Source organism: Gopherus flavomarginatus, chromosome 1, assembly GCF_025201925.1.
Source record: "Gopherus flavomarginatus isolate rGopFla2 chromosome 1, rGopFla2.mat.asm, whole genome shotgun sequence".
Taxonomy (NCBI): Eukaryota; Metazoa; Chordata; order Testudines; family Testudinidae; genus Gopherus; species Gopherus flavomarginatus.
The window spans coordinates 114,682,107-114,703,751 of NC_066617.1; the positions used below are offsets into that span (position 1 = coordinate 114,682,107).

A 21,645-nucleotide genomic window follows, 5' to 3' on the forward strand; every position below is an offset into this window, starting at 1 on the left:
CTTTTGTTGGGACTGGGTGGGCTCATTAAGTATGTTAACTGAAGGAGATTTCAAAAAATCTATTGAAAATTTCTTTAAGAACAAGAGTGAAATAGAACCTTTGAGTGAGAGCTACTAATTTTAAACTAGCATCCAAGCTACTAATTTTAAACTAGTCTGCCCTATAGTGTAGTGAACCGTCAGAAGGAAACTTACTCATCCACGTTACGTATTAGCAGGGGGGAAAAGTCTTAAAGAGAAATGATCTAACATCATGAAAATGGCTGGCTTTCCAGATGGACTACATGCAAATATTACTTTATTTAAAAAAAGGTAAGAAGCAAATTCTTGATAAAGGGAGAGGAATATGGTGAAATGGCATGTCAGCCACGTGGAGAGGAGGAATCCTTCCTAGAGGCTGTATGGTAGGAGTGTTGCAGCTGATAGAATGTTAGAATTCTTAATGGCATCTTGTCACAGGGCGCACCACTCACCTCTGGTCTGGCACCGCCTCCTGGTTCTCTCTGGGGATTACCTCGAGCTGTTTCCAGGAGCTGGGGTTTTAAGAAAAATACCAAGTATGCAAGATAAAAATGATAGGAGTTGTCAACACTGATACCGTGCTAGCAACTGTCACTGTTAATACTAAACATATACAGACAGACATGAGACTGATGATGCTACATTAGTTGTCTTGCACACGGTATGTGAATTTCAGTAACTGCTCAGCTCCTAAATGCCGAGCAATGGGAACTATTTACAGTATTTACAGTAGGTCTTCACAATATCTTGCTTCTGCATTAGATTGAAGGAGTCAGGACAGTTAGGCCTTGGCTACACTGGAGAGTTGCAGCGCTGGTGGTGGGTTTACAGTGCTGCAACTTACTCACCGTCCACACTTGCAAGGCACATACAGTGCTGCATCTCCCTGGCTGCAGCGCTGGCTGTACTCCTGCTCTGCCTGGGGTTTAAGGATTGCAGCACTGGTGATGCAGTGCTGCTCCGCAAGTGTGGCCATCAAAAGCGCTGTAAATGGTCTCCGACATATTCAGAGGCATCTCAGAATGCCTATTCAGCCACTCTGCTCATCAGTTCGCACTCTACTTCCCTGGCCTCAGGTGACCTGCCCTTTAAATGTCCCGGGAATTTTAAAAATCCCCTTCCTGTTTGCTCAGCCAGGTGTGGAGTGCAATCAGTGAATCTTTCCAGGTGACCATGCCTCCACACGCCAAACAAGCCCCAGCATGGAGCAATGGCGAGTTGCTGGACCTCATCAGTGTTTCGGGGGGAGGAAGCTGTGCAGTCACAGCTGCGCTCCAGCTGTAGGAATTACGATACCTATGGACAGGTATCAAGGGCCATGCTGGAAAGGGGCCATGACCGGGACACGATGCAGTGCAGGGTTAAAGTAAAGGAGCTGCAGAGTGCCTACTGCAAAGCCCGCTAGGGAAACCGCCGCTCCGGTGCTGCCCCCACGACCTGCCGTTTTTACAAGGAGCTGGATGCGATACTTGGGGGTGACCCCACTGCCAATCCGACGACCATGATGGACACTTCAGAGTGGCGGGGGAAGGAGGGAGGAAACAGAGTGAGGGTACTGGGGTGGGGGAAGACACCCAGGAGGCATGCAGCCAGGAGCTCTTCTCAAGCCAGGAGGAAGGTAGCCAGTCGCAGCAGCTGGAACTTGGTGAAGGACAGGCAGAGGAGCGGGTTCCCGGTAAGCAGCTTTTATTTTCAGGATGGAAATGTTTCAGGAGAGGAGTGGGGGTTGGAGCTGCGTGCATGCATGCCTAGATGTGGAATAGCCCATTGATGTGGTCTATCACATCGCGGTAATTGGCCTTGGTAATCTCTTCAGAGGTTTCAGCCAGAGCGTGGGCAATGCGCTTGCGCAAGTTTATAGGGAGAGCCACTGTGGTCCTTTTCCCAATCAGGCTAACGCGTCCACGCCACTGTGCCACGAGGGGTGGGGGGACCATTGCTGCACACAGGCAAGCTACATAGGGGTCAGGGTGGAATCCGCATTGCTGTAGAAGACCCTCCCGCTCTTCCCAGGTGACCCACAGCAGCAAGATAACTTGCAGGATCAACTCCTGTGGAGAATGTTGGGAGAGTGTTTAGTGTAGATGCCCCCTGCAGCAGTTTGCTTTACCCAACGCACAGAAACCCTGCACATCCCTGAAGCAATCATTCCCCCTTACTCACCATTTCCTGCCTCCTGTGGGTTAGATGTGCTCTGTTTGGTATGGGGAAAGTATGCTAAAATGAAGACTGTAAACTCCTTCACTGTGTGAGAATAATTGTCTGGGTGAGATTATAAACCATGGCAGCCTGTATCAACTGTTGCCATTTTTGTCTTTCGAACAGTGTCCTTGACTACTGGACTGCCCATATCATCCATTGGCCAGAGGCTACAAAGCCTCAGGAAGAAGCCGCAAAAAAGCAAAGAAGACATGTTGAAAGCAGTTATGGATCAGTCTGTCAGAGAGAGTAAAAAACTGCAGGACTGGAGAAAAAGGGAAAGCCGGCTCCGCCAGAGAAACGCAGCGGCTAAGAAGCACAAAACAGCTGATAAGCATCCTGGTGCCCCAAACGGACTGTATCCAGTCACTCGTAGCCATGCAGGGAGAGCACTACCGGGCCGTTCCCCACCCACCCCCCGCCCATCCCAAAGCTCTTTCCCTTGTGCCCCAATGTCAGCTCCAAACCCCCTTCCACAGCATCCAGGTTCTTACCACCACCACCAGCTGCCCCCAACACCTGTACGTTCACCAACCAGCTTGAGAACTACGACCCTTACCTTCTGCACTCAACCCCCATCACCATGCAGTATTTTCATCCTGAAGTGCAGCAGTCATTGCACAGCACTCCAGACAGGACATATTCAAATCTGTGACTGTACAGTTCACCACCCCACCCCTCTGCCCTTTTAGGTTCCCGAACTGTTGTGTGTCTGTCAATAAAGTTATTTTCTTTTCAATAAATGAATTCTTGGCTTTGAAAACAGTCTTCATTATTGCAGAAAGTGAAAGATAACATAGCCCGGGAAAGAAACAGGCACTGCAAATCATTTTAGGAAAAACAGATCCCTACTAACATTGTAACCACTGCACTTCACTCCCATGCAAGGCACCAAACATTTACTGTTGGTTTTCAGCCTCAAATTCCTCCCTCATTGCATCCCTAATCCTTGTAGCCCTGTGCTGGGCCTCTCTAGTAGCCCTGCTCTCTGGCTGTGCAAATTCAGCCTCCAGGTGTTGAACCTCGGAGGTCCGTTGCTGACTGAATGTTTCACCCTTCCCTTCACAAATATTATGTAGGGTACAGCACGCGGATATAACCGCAGGGATGCTGCTTTCTCCCAAGTCTAGCTTCCTGTACAGAGATCTCCAGTGCCCTTTTAAAAGGCCAAAAGCACACTCCACAGTCATTCTGCACCGGCTCAGCCTATAGTTGAACCGGTCCTTGCTCCTGTCAATCTTCCCTGTGTATGATTTCATGAGCCAAGGCATTAACGGGTAAGCGGGGTCTCCAAGGATCATAATGGGCATTTCAATGTCCCTTACTGTGATCTTCCGGTCTGGGAAAAAAGTCCCTGCCTGCAGCTTCCTGAACAGGCCAGTGTTCCGAAAGATGCCTGCATCATTCACCTTTCCGGGTCAGCCTGTGTAAATGTCAATGAAATGCCCACGGTGATCCACAAGTGCCTGGAGAACCATAGAGAAATACCCCTTCTGATTAATGTACTCGGATGCTAGGTGAGGTGGTGCCAGAATAGGAATATGCGTCCCATCTATCGTGCCTCCACAGTTAGGGAAACCCGTTTGTGCAAAGCCATCCACAATGTCCTGCACGTTCCCCAGAGTCACGGTTCTTCTTAGCAGGATGCGATTAATGGCCCTGCAAACTTGCATCAACATGATTCCAACAGTCAACTTGCCCACTCCAAACTGGTTCCCGACCGATCGGTAGCTGTCTGGAGTTGCCAGCTTCCAGATTGCAATAGCCACCCGCTTCTTCACCGTCAGGGCAGCTCTCAATCTCGTGTCCTTGCGCCGCAGGTTGGGGGCGAGCTCCTCACACAGTCCCATGAAAGTGGTTTTTCTCATCCGAAAGTTATGCAGCCACTGCTCATCATCGCAGACTTCCATGATGATGAGATCCCACCACTCAGTGCTTGTTTCCCAAGCCCAAAAGCAGCATTCTACGGTGCTGAGCATTTCCATGAATGCCACAAGCAATGTAGTGTCATACGCGTCAGGTGACCCGATATCATCGTCGGACTCCTCATTGTCACTTTGGAGCTGAAGGAATAGCTCAACCGCCAAATGTGATGTGCTGGCGACACTCATCAGCAAAGTCCTCAGCAGCTCGGGCTCCATTTCCCACAGAAATCGCGCTGCACAGAAACTGTTGGGAGACTCTCAGTGGCGTCAAATGTGGACGGAAAAACAGTGACTACTGGGATGTGAAGCGATGCGCCACGGGGCATTGGGACAGGAAGCGGAATGACCCGCACCCTTCCGTCCACTTCCCACAACCCACGGCGCCAAAATGGGATGAGGTGCTCTGTGGGATAGCTGCCCACAATGCACCACTCCCAACAGCACTACAGATGCTGCAGATGTGGCCACACTGCAGCGCTGGTAGCTGTCAGTGTGGCCACACTGCAGCGCTTTCCCTACACAGCTGTACGAAGACAGCTGTAACTCGCAGCACTGTACAGCTGTAAGTGTAACCATGGCCTCAGTGTAGTAATACCTAAGCTACTGCATAGGCCGCTTCTGCCAGCCAATTTAGAGGAGAGATTGTTAATGTTCATCTCTGAGTAAGCAAAATATACAAGAAGAGGCAATGAAAAATATTATTCGACTATAATGGATATTTGTGAGAGAGCTGTAATGCTGTTAGTGTACAAAAATATAATACAAATTATGTAGACTGATGCAATCTCCTCATAAGAGCTTGGTTAAAACAAAATAATTGTGCAAAACAAAATCTTCTGGAAAAAGTCATTTTCAGAGCACATTTACCACACATGTTCTGACAAAAGCAGCAGTATTTACGAATAGTAGGAATACTCGCTTTCACCTTATCCTTTGAAAAACTTTATCATTATTTGACCCAAAATGTTACTTAAAGTAATATTTTTTCCTCCTCCTAATAACTTGAGCCAATTATTTGCCTACTTGATCTCTCCTTTTGTTTTGTCATCCTTTGCCTCTGTCTGCTTTATATAAGCTGCAAGAGGCAATTTCCTTAGAGGAGAAAAAGCACAAGCCTTTGAAGGCTAATCTGTGAGAGTATTCTGTCATTGCTATATGCTTAAGGAATTACAATGCTTTATGAACATCATTTTTAAAAAAAGGCAAAAAGCCAAACACTCCATAACTATACCATTCTGCCTTGGCCAAACTTTTTGGCCCGAGGGCCACATCTGGGTATGGAAATTATATGGCAGGCCATGAATGCTCACAGAATTGGGGGGTGGGGGGCATGGGAGGTCTCTGGCTGGGGGCGTGGACTCTGGGGTGGGGCTCGGAATGAGGGGTTGGGGGTGCAGGAGGGTTCTCCAGGCTGGGACAGAGGGGTTTGGAGAGTGGGAGGGGGATCAGGCCTGGGGCAGAGGGTTGGGGTGCAGGAGGGAGTCCAGTATGGCAGGCTCCAGGTGGCGCTTACCTCAAGCAGCTCCCAAGTAGCATGTTCCTCTCTGGCTTCTATGTCGAGGCACAGCCAGGCGGCTCTGCACGCTGCCCTGTCTGCCGGCATTGCCCCCGCAGCTTCCATTGGCTGCTGTTCCCGGCCAGTGAGAGCTGCAGGGGGCAGTGCTTGGGGTGAGGGCAGTGTGCAGAGCCCCCGGCTGCCCCTACACGTAGGAGCCAGAGAGAGGTCATGCTGCTGCTTCTGGGAGCTGGGCAGAGTGGAGCAAGACCCTGATCCCGCTCCCTGGCTGGAGCACCAGAGCGGGGCAAGCCCCAGACCCCACTTCCTGGCAGGAGGTCAAGGGCCCAATTAAAACGTCTGGAGGGCTGGATGTGGCCCCGGGCCATAGTTTGCCCATCTCTGCTTTAAATCAAGTTTCCTTTCCAATACTGAATAGTAAAGACAAATACTCTTTGTTTTTTCCATATTCACTGCTTCCTGTGTTTATCCCCACCTAAAGTCTTAATCTTCTCTAGCACTTCCTCAGCATCCAGTTTTGATGTTACAATCTGGTGGCTTTCAGGCTGAAGTTTTAAGTACAGATGACCGTGAAAACTTAAATACCTTGCTGAACTGGGCCCAAAAATAGGAGTTGTATTTCTTAAGTGCATGTATAGCTCCACTGAAGACAGTGGGCCTCCTCTCATGTTTAAAGTTAGACATGTGCTAAAGTACCTTGCTTAACTGGGGCCTTAATGTAAATATCCGTAATAAGAAAAGGAAAAACAGACTGAAAGGCAGAATCACTTCTAAATTATTTCAGTAACAATGGGTATATTAAAAATGCTTATACAGGTAGCAGAATTTATTAAAAAACCAAGAACACGTCCATTGTGCTTTAATTTTAGATTCTTGCATTTTTGTACAGACCTGCAATAAAGATGACAGACTCCCAGAGAAGAAAGTAAAGATGTGCTGCCATATATAGTCTGTTCACATGTCGTTGGCAGATCTTTAAACAAAGAACTTTTATTGAATGTATTTGTGAACATCAATTGAAATAAATACATGGTTTTACGGCCCTGTTCATGTACTTGCAAAAACTGTGCTTGGAAAGGAGTAGTGAGGAGCAAAGCTTTCTCTAGACAGTTTCCCTTTATCTTGTGGTGACTTGTCTCTGGTATGCCCAGGGGTGGTGCAAGGAAGTTTTGCGCCACTCCCTCCACCCAGCTAACCCCCCCCCCCCCGCCACCTTCCCCGTGGCAGCTAACCACGGCCACCCAACCCTTCCAACAGAGGAGCCACACCTGCAGCAACTACCCCCTCCTCTGCAGCTAACCCCGCCCAGGGAACCCCCATTCCATGGCAGCTAACCCCGCCCAGGGAGCTTGCCTCAGCTCACCTCTGCTCCACCTCCTCCGCAGAGCATGCAGGCGCCACTCTAATTCTCTTCCTCTCCCAGGCTTGCATCGCCAATTTGGAGGAGAATTAGAGCGGGGGCTACATGCTCAGCAGAAGAGGTAGAGTGAAGGTGATCTGGGCGGGGAGCGGCTCTCCTGTGCGCCCTCCCCCCCCGCCCATTACTGCGGGCGGCCCTCCCTGTGGCCCTCGCCTCAGCTCACCTCCACTCCACCTCCTCACCTGAGAGGTGCTTTGAAGGCGCCCTAGGCGGCAGCCTAGTTCACCTGGTGGTTGCACCAACCCTGGGTACGCCAGTCTTAAGGGTATATTCCCATAGCACTTATATATCCATCTGTCAGCTGGACCTTGTTGACTGGGTGATGTTGCACTGAAACAATATTAAAGCTCTGCCTTTTGAGTGGAAATACTTATGTAGGGACAGGGGGCCTTGATTTCTTAAGGTTAAAGAACACTTCAGTGTAGACCTTCTGGCATACACACAGCCCAGAATAGTTTCTTGTTTGAAGAAAAAGCAGGTCCATATTTCTTGGCCAAATTCTATAAATTGGAGATAATCTCTGGCTTTCTTCTGGTTTTTCCCAGTCCATTTTCTTTTGGAACAGACGAAAGTGTGATCTCTTTTGGGGCTGCAATATTTTTTCTTCCAAGAGCGCCACTATCATATGAAGTTCAGAGGGTCAGAGTTCTTGCGCATTATGGGTTCAGTCAACTGTAGCTTGATAAGTGCTGGATAAAATGTTCCGTTGGCTATTTTTTTAGAGTTTCCCTTAGTACAGTAGAACCTCAGAGTTATGAACACCAGTTATGAATTGACCAGTCAACCATGCACCTCATTTGGAACTGGAAGTAGGCAACCAGGCAGCTGAGACCCAAAACAACAACAAAAACGCGCAGTACTGTTCAGTATTTGCAAATTTAAACTACTTAAAAAAAAAAAAAGATGTGGGGGGGTTCTTTTAAAAAAGATTTGACAAGGTAAGGAAACTGTTTCTGTGCTTGTTTCATTTAAATTAAGATAGTTTAAAAGCAGCGTTTATCTTCTGCATAGTAAAGTTTGAAAGCTGTGTTAAAGTCTATTCAGTTGTAAATAGGGCTGTGAAGTGATTAATCACAGTTAATAATAGAATACCATTTATTTAAATATTTTTGGATGTTTTCTGTATTTTCAAATATATTGATTTCAATTACAACACAGAATACAAAGTGTACAACATTCACTTTATATTTATTTTTTATTACAAGTATTTGCTCTGTAAAAAAACAAAGGAAATAGTATTTTTCAATTCACCTAATACAAGTACTGTAGTGCAATCTCTTTATCATGAAAGTTGAACTTACAAATGTAGAATTATGTACTAAAAACTTCCGGACTAAAAACGCAAAAGTTGAGTCTGCAAGTCCACTCAGTCCTACTTCTTGTTTGTTTGAGCGATTGGCTGAACAAGCAGCAAAGAGTCCTGTGGCATGCATCTGACAAAGTGGGTATTCACCCACGAAAGCTCATGCTCCAAAACGTCTGTTAGTCTATAAGGTGCCACAGGACTCTTTGCTGCTTTTACAGATCCGGACTAACACGGCTACCCCTCTGATACTTGGCTGAACAAGTTTGTTTACATTTGCAGGGCATAATGCTGCCTGCTTCTTGTTTAGTGTCACCTGGAACTGAGAACAGGCATTCACATGGCACTGTTGTAGCCGGTGTCACAAGATATTTACATGCCAGATGTGCTAAAGAGTCATATGTCCCTTCATGCTTCAACCATCATTCCAGGGGGCGTACATCCATGCTGATGACAGGTTCTGCTCGTTAACAATCCAAAGCAGTGTAGACCAATGCATGTTCATTTTCATTATATGAGTTAGATGCCACCAGCAGAAGGTTGATTTTCCTTTTTGGTGGTTCAGGTTCTGTAGTTTCTGCATCAGTGTTGCTCTTTTAAGACTTCTGAACGCATGCGTCACACCTTGGCCCTCTCAGATTTTGAAAGGCACTTCAGATTCTTAATTCTTGCGTCCAATGCTGTAGCCGTCTTTAGCAATCTCACATTGGTACCATCTTTGCATTTTGTGTAATCTTCAGTGAAAGTGTTCTTAAAATGAACAACATGTGTTGGGTAATCATCCGAGACTGCTATGAACGTGAAATATATGGCAGAATGCAGGTAAAACAGAGCAGGTGACATACAGTTCTCCCCTAAGGAGTTCAGTCACATTTGGTTAACACAATTTTTTTTTTTTTTCCAACGAGCATCATCAGCATGGAAGCATGTCCTCTGGAATGGTGGCCGAAGCATGAAGGGGCATATATGGCATGTAAATACCTTGCAGTGCCAGCTACAAAAAAGCCATGCAAATGCCTATTCTCACTTTCTGGTGACACTGTAAATAAGAAGACGGCAGCGTTATCTCCTGTAAATGTAAACAAACTTGTTTCTTAGTGATTGTCTGAACAAGAAGTTGGACTGAGTGGCCTTGTAGGTTCTGAAGTTTCACTTTGTCTTATTTTTTGAGTTCAGTTATGTAACAAAAAAATCTAAATTTGTAAATTGCACTTCCATGACACAAATTGCACTGCAGAACTTGTATGAGGTGAATTGAAAAACTATTTCTTTTGTGTATCATTTTTACAGTGCAAATATTTGTAACAAATATACACTTTGATTTCAAATATAACACAGAATACTATATATATGAAAATGTAGGAACAATCCAAAATATTTATTAAATTTCAATTGGTCTTCTATTGTTAAACAGTGCAATTAAAACTGCAATTAATTGCGATTTGTTTTTTTGATTAATCGCGTGAGTTAACTGTGATTAATCAACAGCCCTAGTTGTAAACTTTTGAAAAAACAACTCTGAACAAAATATTCTGGTAGTTTATGAACAACCTTTATTCCTGGGAGGGGATAGTAACAACTGGGGGTCTACTGTATAATTAGTTGTTTTAATTCTCCCTCAGACGCATTCAGGAGGTAGGCAGCTCAACAGTGCTGCATCATCTGGTTTAAAACAAAAACAAGGAAATTGTTCAGGTCCCACCTTGGAAGAGTCTTTCACCATTCTTCTAGTTCACTCGAACCTATTTTAGAGTTGAATGTGAATTCTTCTCTTCAAGAACCTTTCTTTAGGATCTAGACCAGGAGTCGGCAACCTTTCAGAAGCGGTGTGCCAAGTCTTCATTTATTCACTCTAATTTAAGGTTTCACGTGCCAGTAATACATTTTAACATTTTTAGAAGGTCTCTTTATCTAAGTCTATAATGTATAACTAAACTATTGTATGTAAAGTAAATAAGGTTTTTTAAATGTTTAAGAAGCTTCATTTAAAATTAAATTAAAAAGTGGAGCCCCCCAGACTGGTGGCCAGGACCTGGGCAGTGTGAGTGCGACTGAAAATCAGTTTGCGTGCCGTCTTCGGCACGCGTGCCATAGGTTGCCTACCCCTAATTTAGACTCTGTGCTTTGTGATCCATATGATAAACCTGGATGAGTGTATGCTACTGACTTTCAGGGTGCTTGCCTTAATATAATATCACTGTGCATCAAGACCACAACATGTTTAAGGCTTTTCTTTTTGGATGAATGCTAACACTTGGCCCTGCCCTTTTGGCTTATCTTTAGGGTTTTGCAATTTAACAGACCCCTGGTGAGCTCTTCCCTCATTGTTAATCTTCCTGTCCTGCCCCTCTCCTTTATCTTCTGCTCCCTTTCCTCCTATCCCATTCCAAGACTAATAATATTTGCTGTGTGTTGGCACTGTATTTTGCCTGTGTTTTGCAACCACTGAGTTGACATGTTGGCTTACTGTGTGCTGTAGGCCATGCAAAAGATAATGAAGTTTAATAGATGTTGATTGTGGGGGAAGATTCCCTACTGGAGGATTTCAGAGAGAGAAGTGTGGTCAGGGGGATGCTTAAGGGTCATACAGAGGTAATTTAAACACCATGTGGTCAAACTTGATAAAGCTGTGCCCATTGTCTCTAGTGCAGAAGCCCAGTTTTCAGAATTTAACATAGTTTGGCACAGACTAATCCAGTAAAAGTTGAGATGCATATTATGGAGCCTAAATTCAATAATTAAAACATAAAATAGGGATTTTACTCCTACTTTCACAGAGAATTTGAATGTAGCTATAATAGTGCTACTATTAACACTCCTATAATAATACTGCAAACCTTTTGAGTTACTATGTGGCTGCTGTTCAAAAAGTGGCTTGAGCTGCAATTTCATGGTTTGTCAGGAACGCCCATCAATTGAATTAAATCCTTTTATTGACTCTAGGCCATTTATTACCCCAAGTATTAACTTTTACAGCAACATATAAAAATGAGTCTGGATGATGCATGGGATTGCTAACTGGATGTGAAATCAGGCTTCTATGCCATTGATCTGAATCCTGCTCAGGTCGGTCGCAGCTGAATCTTGTTGCAATCTGACTGTTTAGTAGTCTTTCAAAGTGAGTTGGTATTGATTAGGAATGGATGTGGCCACACTTACAAAATTATCCCTGTTTATCTCTTCTGACAGGAGAAGTGATTATTCCTGGTCCAGGGGAATCTACACCAGTGATGGGCAGCCTGTGGCCCATCAGGGCAATCTGATTGTGGGCTGTGAGACATTTTGCTGATGTGGACCATCTGCAGGCAGGGCTGGTGCAAGGATATTTTGCGCCCTAGGCGAAAATTCCATCTTGCGCCCCCCCCCCCCCCCCGGCAAATGCCAGCTCAGAGGGGCTGGGCTCAGAGCTGGGTGTCAGGGCTGTTCGGGGGGATGGGGTCAGGGGGTTTCCAGCTCAGAGGGACTGGGCTTGGAGCTGGGGGTCAGGGCTGTGGGGGGGATGGGGTCGAGGGGGTTTCCAGCTCAGAGGGACTAGGCTCGGAGCTGGGGGTAAGGGCTGTGGGGGGATGAGGTTGAGGGGGTTTCTAGCTCAGAAGGACTAGGCTCGGAGCTGGGGGTCAGGACTGTGGGGAGGATGGGGTCAGGGGGGTGCCTGGGGGCACTGGGGCAGCTCAGCTCTGCAGGCTGCTGTTCTCTCCAGCTGTCCAGGCACAAGGGGAGCAGGAGCAGGGACCAGCTAAGGACCAAGGGGGCAGGAACACAGGCATCTGAGGCTGACCCATGGGGAGGCACTTGCTTACCTTGCCCAATGCATGAGCGCTAGGGTCCTCTTTCTTCCTCCGCTCCACCAGACCACTGCTGAGGCTTTTTTCTTCTCCGTGCCCCTCGCTGGGGCTGACGTGGAGGCTGAGCCAGGGGGCAGCCACGGCTTTCCTCCAGAAGTGAATCCCTGGTGTTGCACCCGTGTCGCAGGGCCCCTGCCACGTGCCCTAAGCAGAGCTGCACAGCTCTGCCCAGCTGCCGGCACCCACGCCGGGCAACAAGAAAAATTGCAGAGGCTGGAGCCCCTGCTCTGGGAGAGAGAGGGATTCTGAGCCTCTGCCTGCAGCTCAGGGATTCCCCTGGGTCAGCGCAGCCACCGTCAGCCTGAACCTCTGGGCTGCTGCGGCAGCGCGCTGACCCCAGGGGTGCCCTGGGCTGCCGGGCTGCAGCGCCGGCGTCCTGACCCCGGAGGGCACCCTGGGCTGCCGGGGCTGCGTCTTGACCCCAGAGGGTGCCCTGGGCTGCCAGGCTGCCACACTGACCCTGGGGGGGCGCCCTGGGCTGCTGCGGCTGCGTCCTGACCCGGGGGGCGCCCTGGGCTGCCGGGCTGCCGCAGCGGCTCCCTGAGCCTGGGGCGCCCTGGGCTGCCGCGGCTGCGTCCTGACCCCGGAGGTGCCCCGGGCTGCTGGGCTGCCGCGCGGCGGCGCGCTGATCCCGGGGGCGCCCTGGGCTGTCGGGCTGCCGCGGCTGCGTCCTGACCCCGGGGGCGTCCTGGGCTGCCGCCCTGACCCGGGGGGTGCCCTGGGCTGCCGGGCTGCCACCCTGACCCTGGGGGCGCCCTGGGCTGCCGCGGCTGCCACCCTGAGCCTGGGGGCGCCCTGGGCTGCTGGGCTGCCGCGCGGCGTCGTCCTGACCCCGGGGGCGCCCTGGGCTGCCCGCTGCAGGCAGCTGCTGCCGCGGGCAGCTCAGACTGCCTCTCCAGCAGCAGCGGTTGCAACCATTTAAAAAATTTTTTGAGGGCGCCGCTTTTTGGCGCCCTCAAATCTTGGCTCCCTAGGCAACCGCCTAGTTCGCCTAAATGGTTGCACCGGCCCTGTCTGCAGGTATGCCCCCCCGCCCCCGCAGGTCCCAGTGGCTGTGGATGGTCAACATCAGCAGAATGTCTCCTGTGTCCTGATGGGCTGCAGGTTACCCACCACTGGTCTACACTGTCACTTTCTAGTCAGTTCTATGTTGTGGCTAGGCACTGATCCTTAACAGCGCACCAAGCCAGCCTCTTGCCTTTCACTGCTCTCTTTGAAGGTTCCTTTCCTTTCTTTGCACCTTCCATTTTAAAAAGTTTTAGTTCTTGTTTTAAAAATTGCTTAGATTTGTTTTGAGCATAATTTGGTTTCATGCTGTAGCATGACTTAAACATGTTTTGCAAAATTGTTTCACTATTTTGCATTACATGGCTGATTTTCCTAAAAAAAAAAAAAAAAAAAAAGCCTGGACAGTGCCTTGGGTTCTCATTCTAGGGCTGCGTTTCAAAGAAGTACTTATGTAAAATAGAATCATTGTAAAATAACTTGACTGATTAATCAAAAACTAGGTTTACATTGAATTCCTCCCCCTCCCCCAATCAAAATAGTGTTTTACTGTTTAGGCAAGAAAATAAACTCATACAGGAGAAAGTTCATTTGTTAATGGAATATTATCAGTTATTTATTCAGTTTAATTTTTTTTATTTAAAGATAAGCATATAACAAAGAATCAAGTTTGGTTTTGATGGTATGTGATTTTCTTTTGCCCATTTTCATTGTGCACTTCAGCAAATTAAAAGTGATACATCACTGAAAGCAAAAACTGAAGGCATTTATGTGATTGATGTATTATTCATTATTAAGAATAATTATGGTGCTTCTGACTTGGTAAAATAAAACCAAGTCTAAAAAGATCTTTCTTTAAGCAACATTTTTTAGTTATGAGGCCAGATTCTTCGTTCTCAAATTTATTTTAAGAGTACATCTTTTAATTTAAACAGTTCATAAGTTAGAATAATTGGCATATGTACAATTTGATTTTGTTTCATTGCCTGATCTGTTCATGGAAGAAAAAAATATAAAATCTTAAATTTTTTCAGATTAGATACTGATATGATTCTTTTTCTTACACAGCTGTGTATGCCTAAAGGGCTATCTTTCAGGACCCAGATTGACAACAGAGACCTGCAGTTCCACTCATTTATAATCACCAGGGAAGATGGTTCTCGTACTTATGGATTTGTGCTCACTTTCTACGAGGAGGTCACAAGCAAGCAAATTTGTACAGCCATGCAGACGCTTTACCAAATGCACAATGCAGAGCAATACAGCAGTGTCTATGCCTCCTCTTCTTGCAGCATGGACTCCCTGGCAAGCAGCATTGATGAAGGAGATGCCACTTCCCTGGCCAAGATCCAGCAGTACAACTCGTATGACATCAGCAGAGACACATTATATGTATCCAAATGTATATGTCTCATCACTCCTTTGCCCTTCATGCAGGCCTGCAAGAAGTTCCTTATCCAGCTTTATAAGGCAGTTACCTCTCAGCAACCCCCACCTTTACCACTGGAGAGCTATATCCATAACATTCTTTACGAAGTGCCCCTTCCACCCCTAGGGAGGTCGCTGAAGTTCTATGGGGTTTATGAGCCTATTGTTTGCCAGAGACCTGGACCCAGTGAACTTCCACTGTCTGACTACCCTCTTCGAGAAGCCTTTGAGCTGCTGGGATTGGAAAACCTTGTCCAAGTTTTTACTTGTGTTCTCCTGGAGATGCAGATTCTTCTGTATTCACAAGGTAGGCTGTCTTTCTGGATTTGTGTCTGATCCAGTCAGACAATTCCTGAACAACTGCAGTGCTGAGACTACTGTGAACTATTTGATTTCAGGGGATTAGTGAGACACAGTGTAATAAAAAGAAATGAGGCTTTGCTAATGAAAGGGCTAAGTAATTGTTTCCTCTAGGCATTCTAGGTGTCGTTTGTTTAATTATGCATCATATTTATCATTCATGACAGCTAGTGATAGAATTGACTTAATTGTCATTTTTAAACTGCCCTTGATCCACTTGCAAGACAGCACAAAACTAATCCTCCCTTCTGCAGGACATTACGACATTAGGTAATATGTCTTGCAGAAAACTCACATTTTCTTTTTGATGTTACAAATTTTATTAAGATGTTGATGTTCTAACCTTTGAGGCCAAACTTTGAAATTTGTCCAGGTGTTGTAAGAAGAAATGAAGTTGTCTCCTTATGGGCCTACTGGCATCTTGAAGTAATTTCATGAGGATGTAGTTGGTGGCTTCTGCTTGAGACACCTTGGGACTGTACTCGAAGGGCTGCTGCAGGTTAGATATGTTAACAAAGCTGTCAGAGGCATCATGCACAGATCCTGCCTACTTGTAATGTTTTAATGAGCTTTTGGGAGTTAGGTTTTTCAGGAGAGAAAGTTCAACACTTCCCATTGACTGTACAAGCACTCTGACACAGGTTTCAGAAATGTCTAGTTCACACTGCATAGGCTACAATGCTGGACCATTGCATCTCGTATACTACAGGGCTGCTGACTAGGGCCCAGATTTACAAAGCTGTGGTGGTGCCTATGATGCAGATACTCATAATGTGATTTACTTTTGATGGGAATTAGGTGCCTAAGCTGCTTTTGGATGATTCTGTAAGTTGTACTAGATACCTGTTTGCAATTTCAGCCACCTAAATACCTGAGTTGAACTGGCCCTAAATAAAAATATGTATTTTTGAGAGAAGAGAAGTTGCGGCAGGTTTACATATGAAGATGACTAAAGTTGGGCATCTAAATAGGTGGCTTATGTTTTTTTAAGATGCTGAATGTCCACAACTGCCTCTAAAGTTAGTGAGAACTCCAGGTGATCAGCACCTCTGAAAATTGGGCCATGTTTGCATGGGCAGGGAGGGAGGCTTGCCTGAATATGGATATAGATGCTGAATTTCACTTTGTCTATGACAAAGGCAGCATTTTCAGACTTGATGCATGAAAGTTAATAAACATTTAAATAGCGACACCATTGACAAAATACCTTTTAGGTATACCGGATGGGGAAAAGTGACACTGTCACCTTAAATACTTTGAAAAAGATGAAATTCAAACAATTTTTGATAGAGCATCTGCAATGAATGTTTTTGTTTCTTCCCCTCCTCTCCCATCCCCACTCCCAGAAAACTCTTAAGAGATCCTTGACCCAGCTTTGTTCGCTTTGTCAAGAGCTCGTCTACATGAGTGTGTGTGTTGGTGGGGAAGCTGCACAGTAGGTTGTGTTTGACAAATGAAGCAATTGTGCAATTATACTGCATCGTAATTCAGATTCCTAAAGGTGCAGAGTTGAGGCTAATGTGCAGCTTACATTTTGGTATGTTTGACTTTTTGTAACAGTTTTCTCATATTTCCAAGAGTTCTTTAAAAAGAAACTGAGATTTATTTTTTTTGTTTAACTAAATACCACTGAACCTCTGTTGTACTAAGCTCCTGAGATGTAGCAGAGAAAGCTCCTCTCCAATAAACTCCTGTGCAGCTTTTAGCTTGAAAGAAGCTCTTGCCTTGTTGGGGGTGTCTTCTTACAAAATAAACAGTTAAAGTGCAGGGTTCATGCAGATCTGTGCACTTGCCAGTCCTTTTCACTGTGCAAATAAATGAAGCCACACTGTGTGCATATGCATGGCTTTCTTTCATCTGCAAACTTCACAAGCTCAGCCTGAGAATCCAGTGCCAAATATATTTCATGTGCACGTGGCGCAATTATCAACAGGACCTGTCAACTCAAAATCAGTTTTCACTGGAACACCTGAATGTATTTCTCAAGGGAGGTTATTGGTATGTCAGAACTTACCTTTCGGCTCCCAACCATTTCAGAAGTAAAGCTGTTGCTATATACCAGGAATCAGCAACCTTTGGCACGCAGCCCATCAGAGCAATCCTCTGGCAGGCTGGGACGGCTTGTTTATCTGCAGCATCCACAGGTTCAGCCGATCACAGCTCCACTGGCTGCAGTTTACTGTTCCAGGTGAACAGAGGCTGCAGGAAGCGCCGGCCAGCACATCCCTTGGCCCACGCCACTTCCCTCGGCCCCCGTTGGCCTGAAACAGCAAACTGTGGCGAATGGGAGCTGCAATCAGCTGAACCTGCGGACGCTGCAGGTAAAAAAGCGACCCAGCTGACAGCAGATTTCCCTGACAGGCCACGTGCCAAAGGTTGCTGATCCCTTCTATATACCTTTAAAACTGATTTTTTTTTTTCCCCTCCCACTGTCCTCAAAAATGTCTGAACCTTCTTTTTGTTCTAACTTGCCAAAAAGTCCATTCGATTCATTTAAGTTACAAGGGAACCCTGAAAACTTGAGCCTGGAAAAGGAGTTTTGGACAGTTAAGTAATGTAAGGAACCTGCTAGTTGATTATTGGGCACTATAATCCCCCAGTTAATCTAACAGCAGAGAAGACCATTACCTCCAGAGTTGAGGAAAGAAGTAGTACAACCTGAGGTCGGAAGGGCACAGGGTAAGAACAAGTGCTACAGTTGGAGAAGGCAGCAGTTTGGGAGCTGGCTGCAGAGGAGAGGTTTGTTAGATCCTCCAGCCCTGACTTCCAGATGAGAGCCCACCAGAGATGCACCCAGTATCTGGCAGAGACCAGTAGTAGCTGTGGCAGGAGGACAGAGGATTTAACAAACATTTTAATTTTGTATTGGACACACACAAATTATTAAAAGTTGAGACCTGATATGTTGGCTTAATTATTGGAGGCCTGGTCTACACTATGCGTTTAAACTGATTTTAGCAGCTTTAAACCGATTTAACGCTGTACCCGTCCACACAACAAGGCCTTTTATATCAATATAAAGGGCTCTTTAAATCGGTTTCTGTATTCCTCCCCAACGAGAGGAGCAGCACTAAAATTGGTATTACCATATCGGATTAGGGTTAGTGTGGCCGCAAATCGACGGTATTGGCCTCCGGGCGGTATCCCACAGTGCACCATTGTGACCGCTCTGGACAGCAATCCGAACTTGGATGCACTGGCCAGGTAAACAGGAAAAGCCCCGCCAACTTTTGAATTGCATTTCCTGTTTGCCCAGCATGGAGCTCTGATCAGCACGGGTGGCCATGCAGTCCCAAATCCAAAAAGAGCTCCAGTGTGGACCGTATGGGAGATACTGGATCTGATCGCTGTATTGGGAGACAAATCTGTTCTATCAGAGCTCCGTTACAGAAGACGAAATGACAAAGCATTTGAAAAAAATCTCCAGGCTTTGATACAGAGTTCACAGCACAGTGCTGTGTGACAAGCGTAACAGAAAGCCAAAGAATCAAATGGACGCTCATGGAGGGAGGGAGGGGGTACTGAGGACTCCAGCTATCCTACAGTCCCCAGCAGTCTCTGAAAAGTATTAGCATTCTTGGCTGAGCTTCCAGTGCCTGTAGGGTCAAACACATTGTCCGAGGTGGCTCAGGGTATAGCTCGTCAATGTACCCCTTCCCCCCCCCCCCACCCTCATGAAAGAAAAGGGGAAAAAATCGTTTCTTGACTTTTTTCAATGTCACTCTGTCTACTGAATGCTGCTGGTAGACGCGATGCTGCGGCAGTGAAGAGCAGTATCCGCTCCCCTCTCCTCCCCGATGGCAGACGGTACGACTGCTATCTGTCATCATAATCAGCCCGTGAGTGCTCCTGGCTGGCCTCAGGTGAGGCTGGCCGCGGGCGCCTGGGTAAAAATAGGAATGATTCCTGGTCATTCCCAGTAGATGGTACAGAACGGCTGGTAACAGTCCTCATCACAGCAACTGGGGGCTGAGCTCCATCAGCCCCCCCTTTCATGTATAAAGAAAACATTCTGTACTGCCTGGACTATCATAGCAGCGGGATGCTGTGCTCCTCTCCCCCACACCGCTTAATGTGCTGCCTCAACTATCATAGCAGCTGAAGGCTGCCTCCCCCACATTTTATCTTACTAACAAATCAGTGTTTCTTATTCCTGCACTCTTTATTACTTCATCACACAAATGAAGGGGATACTGCCACGATAGCCCAGGAAGGTTTGGGGAGGAGGGAAACAACGGGTGGTGTTGCTGCAGGGACACCCTCTAGAATGCCATGCAGCTCATCATTTCTGCGGGATCTGACACGGAGCGGCTGTGCTCTCTGGTTCTCTGGTACACTGGTTCTCTAGTACACTTGCCCCATATTCTAGGCAGGACTGACTCTATTTTTAGATACCATAAAGGAGGGAATGACCCGGGGGGTCATTCCCATTTTTGTCTTTGCATCCCTGGCCGACCTCAGCCAGGGGCACCCATGACAGCAGCAGACGGTACAGAACGACAGATAACCGTCATCTCATTGCCAATTTACAATGGCGCAGCAGACAGTACAGAACGACTGATAACCGTCTCTGCTGTCATGCAAAGGCAAATTAATGCTGCTGTGTAGCGCTGCAGTATTGCCTCTGTCAGCGGCATCCAGTAAACATACGGTGACAGTAAAAAAAAAAAAAAAAAAAAAAAAAATGCTGAACAGACTCCATGGTTGCTGTGCTATGGCATCCGCCAGGGCAATCCAGGGAAAAAGGGCGTGAAATGATTGTCTGCCGTTGCTTTCCTGGAGGTAGGAATGACTGACAACATTTACCCAGAACCACCCACGACAATGCTTTTTGCCCTATCATGCACTGGGATCTCATCCCAGAATTCCAAGGGGCGGGGGAGACTGCGGGAACTATGGGATAGCTAAGGGATAGCTACTCACAGTGCAAAACTCCAGAAATCGGCGTTAGCCTTGGACCATGGACGCACACCGCTGAATTAATGTGCCTAGTGTGGCCGCGTGCACTTGACTTTATACAATCTGTTTTACGAAACTGGTTTATGTAAAATCGGAGAAATCCAGTAGTGCAGACATACCCTTAGAAACAAGTGCAGCTCTGTGCTTGCTATCATGCTGCTCCTCTATTATACTCTGAATCCAGATATAAATACAAGTGAAGGCTGGGGCACCAATTGTAACAATGTCATCTGCTATTCCCAGGCACTTCTAGCCATTAGGAAGAAACCAGCTCACACGAACTCAGGTTAAGGCTTTCTGGATGTTGCAATTAACCGTTTCAGTGTTGCCAACCCCAATCCTTTTAAAAGTCATAAGCAAAATCATGAGACTTAAAGTAATTCTTTTACGTGCCTTCTGTTGTTTTAACATTTAAATTGTGCTTGAGTCATATTTTTAAGCTGTTCTCCACAACCCTGAGGACTAGGAACTTGGATTTAAAAAAAAAAATTAAAGCTGAGATTCTTGTATTCACATGCCTTCAGGAGCTGGGGCTTTAAGAAGCAGACCAAATATCACAAGACTTGGGAAGGGGGGGGAAAAGTGAGTTGGCAACACAACTCTTCTTCTAGCTACTGAACTAGAGAGACGATGTAAAGTATATAGCTAACACTTGCATTTTATAATACAAGACTTTATGCAAAAATTTTCTTATTTGAAACAGACTTATTGCTATAGAGTCTCTATAGTTTAGTAAATCAGATTTGTCTCAAGACTTTATTTTTACTTTCCTTTGTGACTACGGAGAGGCAATAGTATGTGTATGTAATGTATGGGCTTCAAACAGTTTCCAAGTAAATAACATTCTGTCAACCTGCCAACCTTAAGCATATTCTCACCAGCAACCACACACCACACCATAGGAACTGTAACTCAGGAAGCGATTCATGCAACAAACCTCGATGCCAACTCTGTGTCCACATATCTACACCAGCAACACCATCACAGGACCTAACCAGATCAGCCACAACATCACCAGTTCATTCACCTGCACTTCCATCAATGTTATATATTCTGTCATGTGCCAGCAATGCCCCTTTGTTGTGTACATTGGCCAAATTGGACAGTCCCTACATAAAAGGATAAATGGACACCAGTCAGATATTAGGAATGGCAATATACAAAAACCTGTAGGAGAACACTTCAACCTCCCTGGCCACGCAATAGCAGATTTTAAGGTAGCCCTCCTGATGCAGCAAAAAAACTTCAGGACCAGACTTAAAAGAGAAACTGCTGAGCTTCAGTTCATTTGCAAATTTGACACTATCAGCTCAGGATTAAACAAAGACTGTAAATGGCTAGCCAACTACAAAAGCAGTTTCTCCTCCCTTGGTGTTCACACCTCAACTGCTCGAAGATAGCCTCATCCTCCCTGATTGAACTAACCTTGTTATCTCCAGACTGATTCTGGCCTGCATATTTATATCTGCCTCTGGAAATTTCCATTACATGCATCTGACGAAGTGCGTACGAAAGCTTATGCTCCAATATATCTGTTAGTCTGTAAGGTGCCACAGGACTCTTCGTTGCTTTTTACAGATCCATACTAACACAGCTACCCCTCTTATACCATTCTGTGATAGTTGCTGTAATTTCCCAAGGATCAGCAACAAAATGCTACTCAT

At 46.3% G+C, this 21,645-nt stretch overlaps 1 protein-coding gene across 4 annotated transcripts in view; it reads left to right on the top strand.

Moving 5' to 3' along the window:
- Positions 1-21,645, top strand: part of DENND5B (DENN domain containing 5B) — a 190,127-nt gene that overhangs the window by 105,322 nt on the left and 63,160 nt on the right. For all 4 annotated transcript variants that reach the window (XM_050917965.1, XM_050917971.1, XM_050917985.1 and 1 more), the window contains one exon: positions 14,303-14,969. In XM_050917965.1, the coding sequence (XP_050773922.1) occupies positions 14,303-14,969 (667 nt within the window). The remainder of the gene's footprint in view (positions 1-14,302; positions 14,970-21,645) is intronic.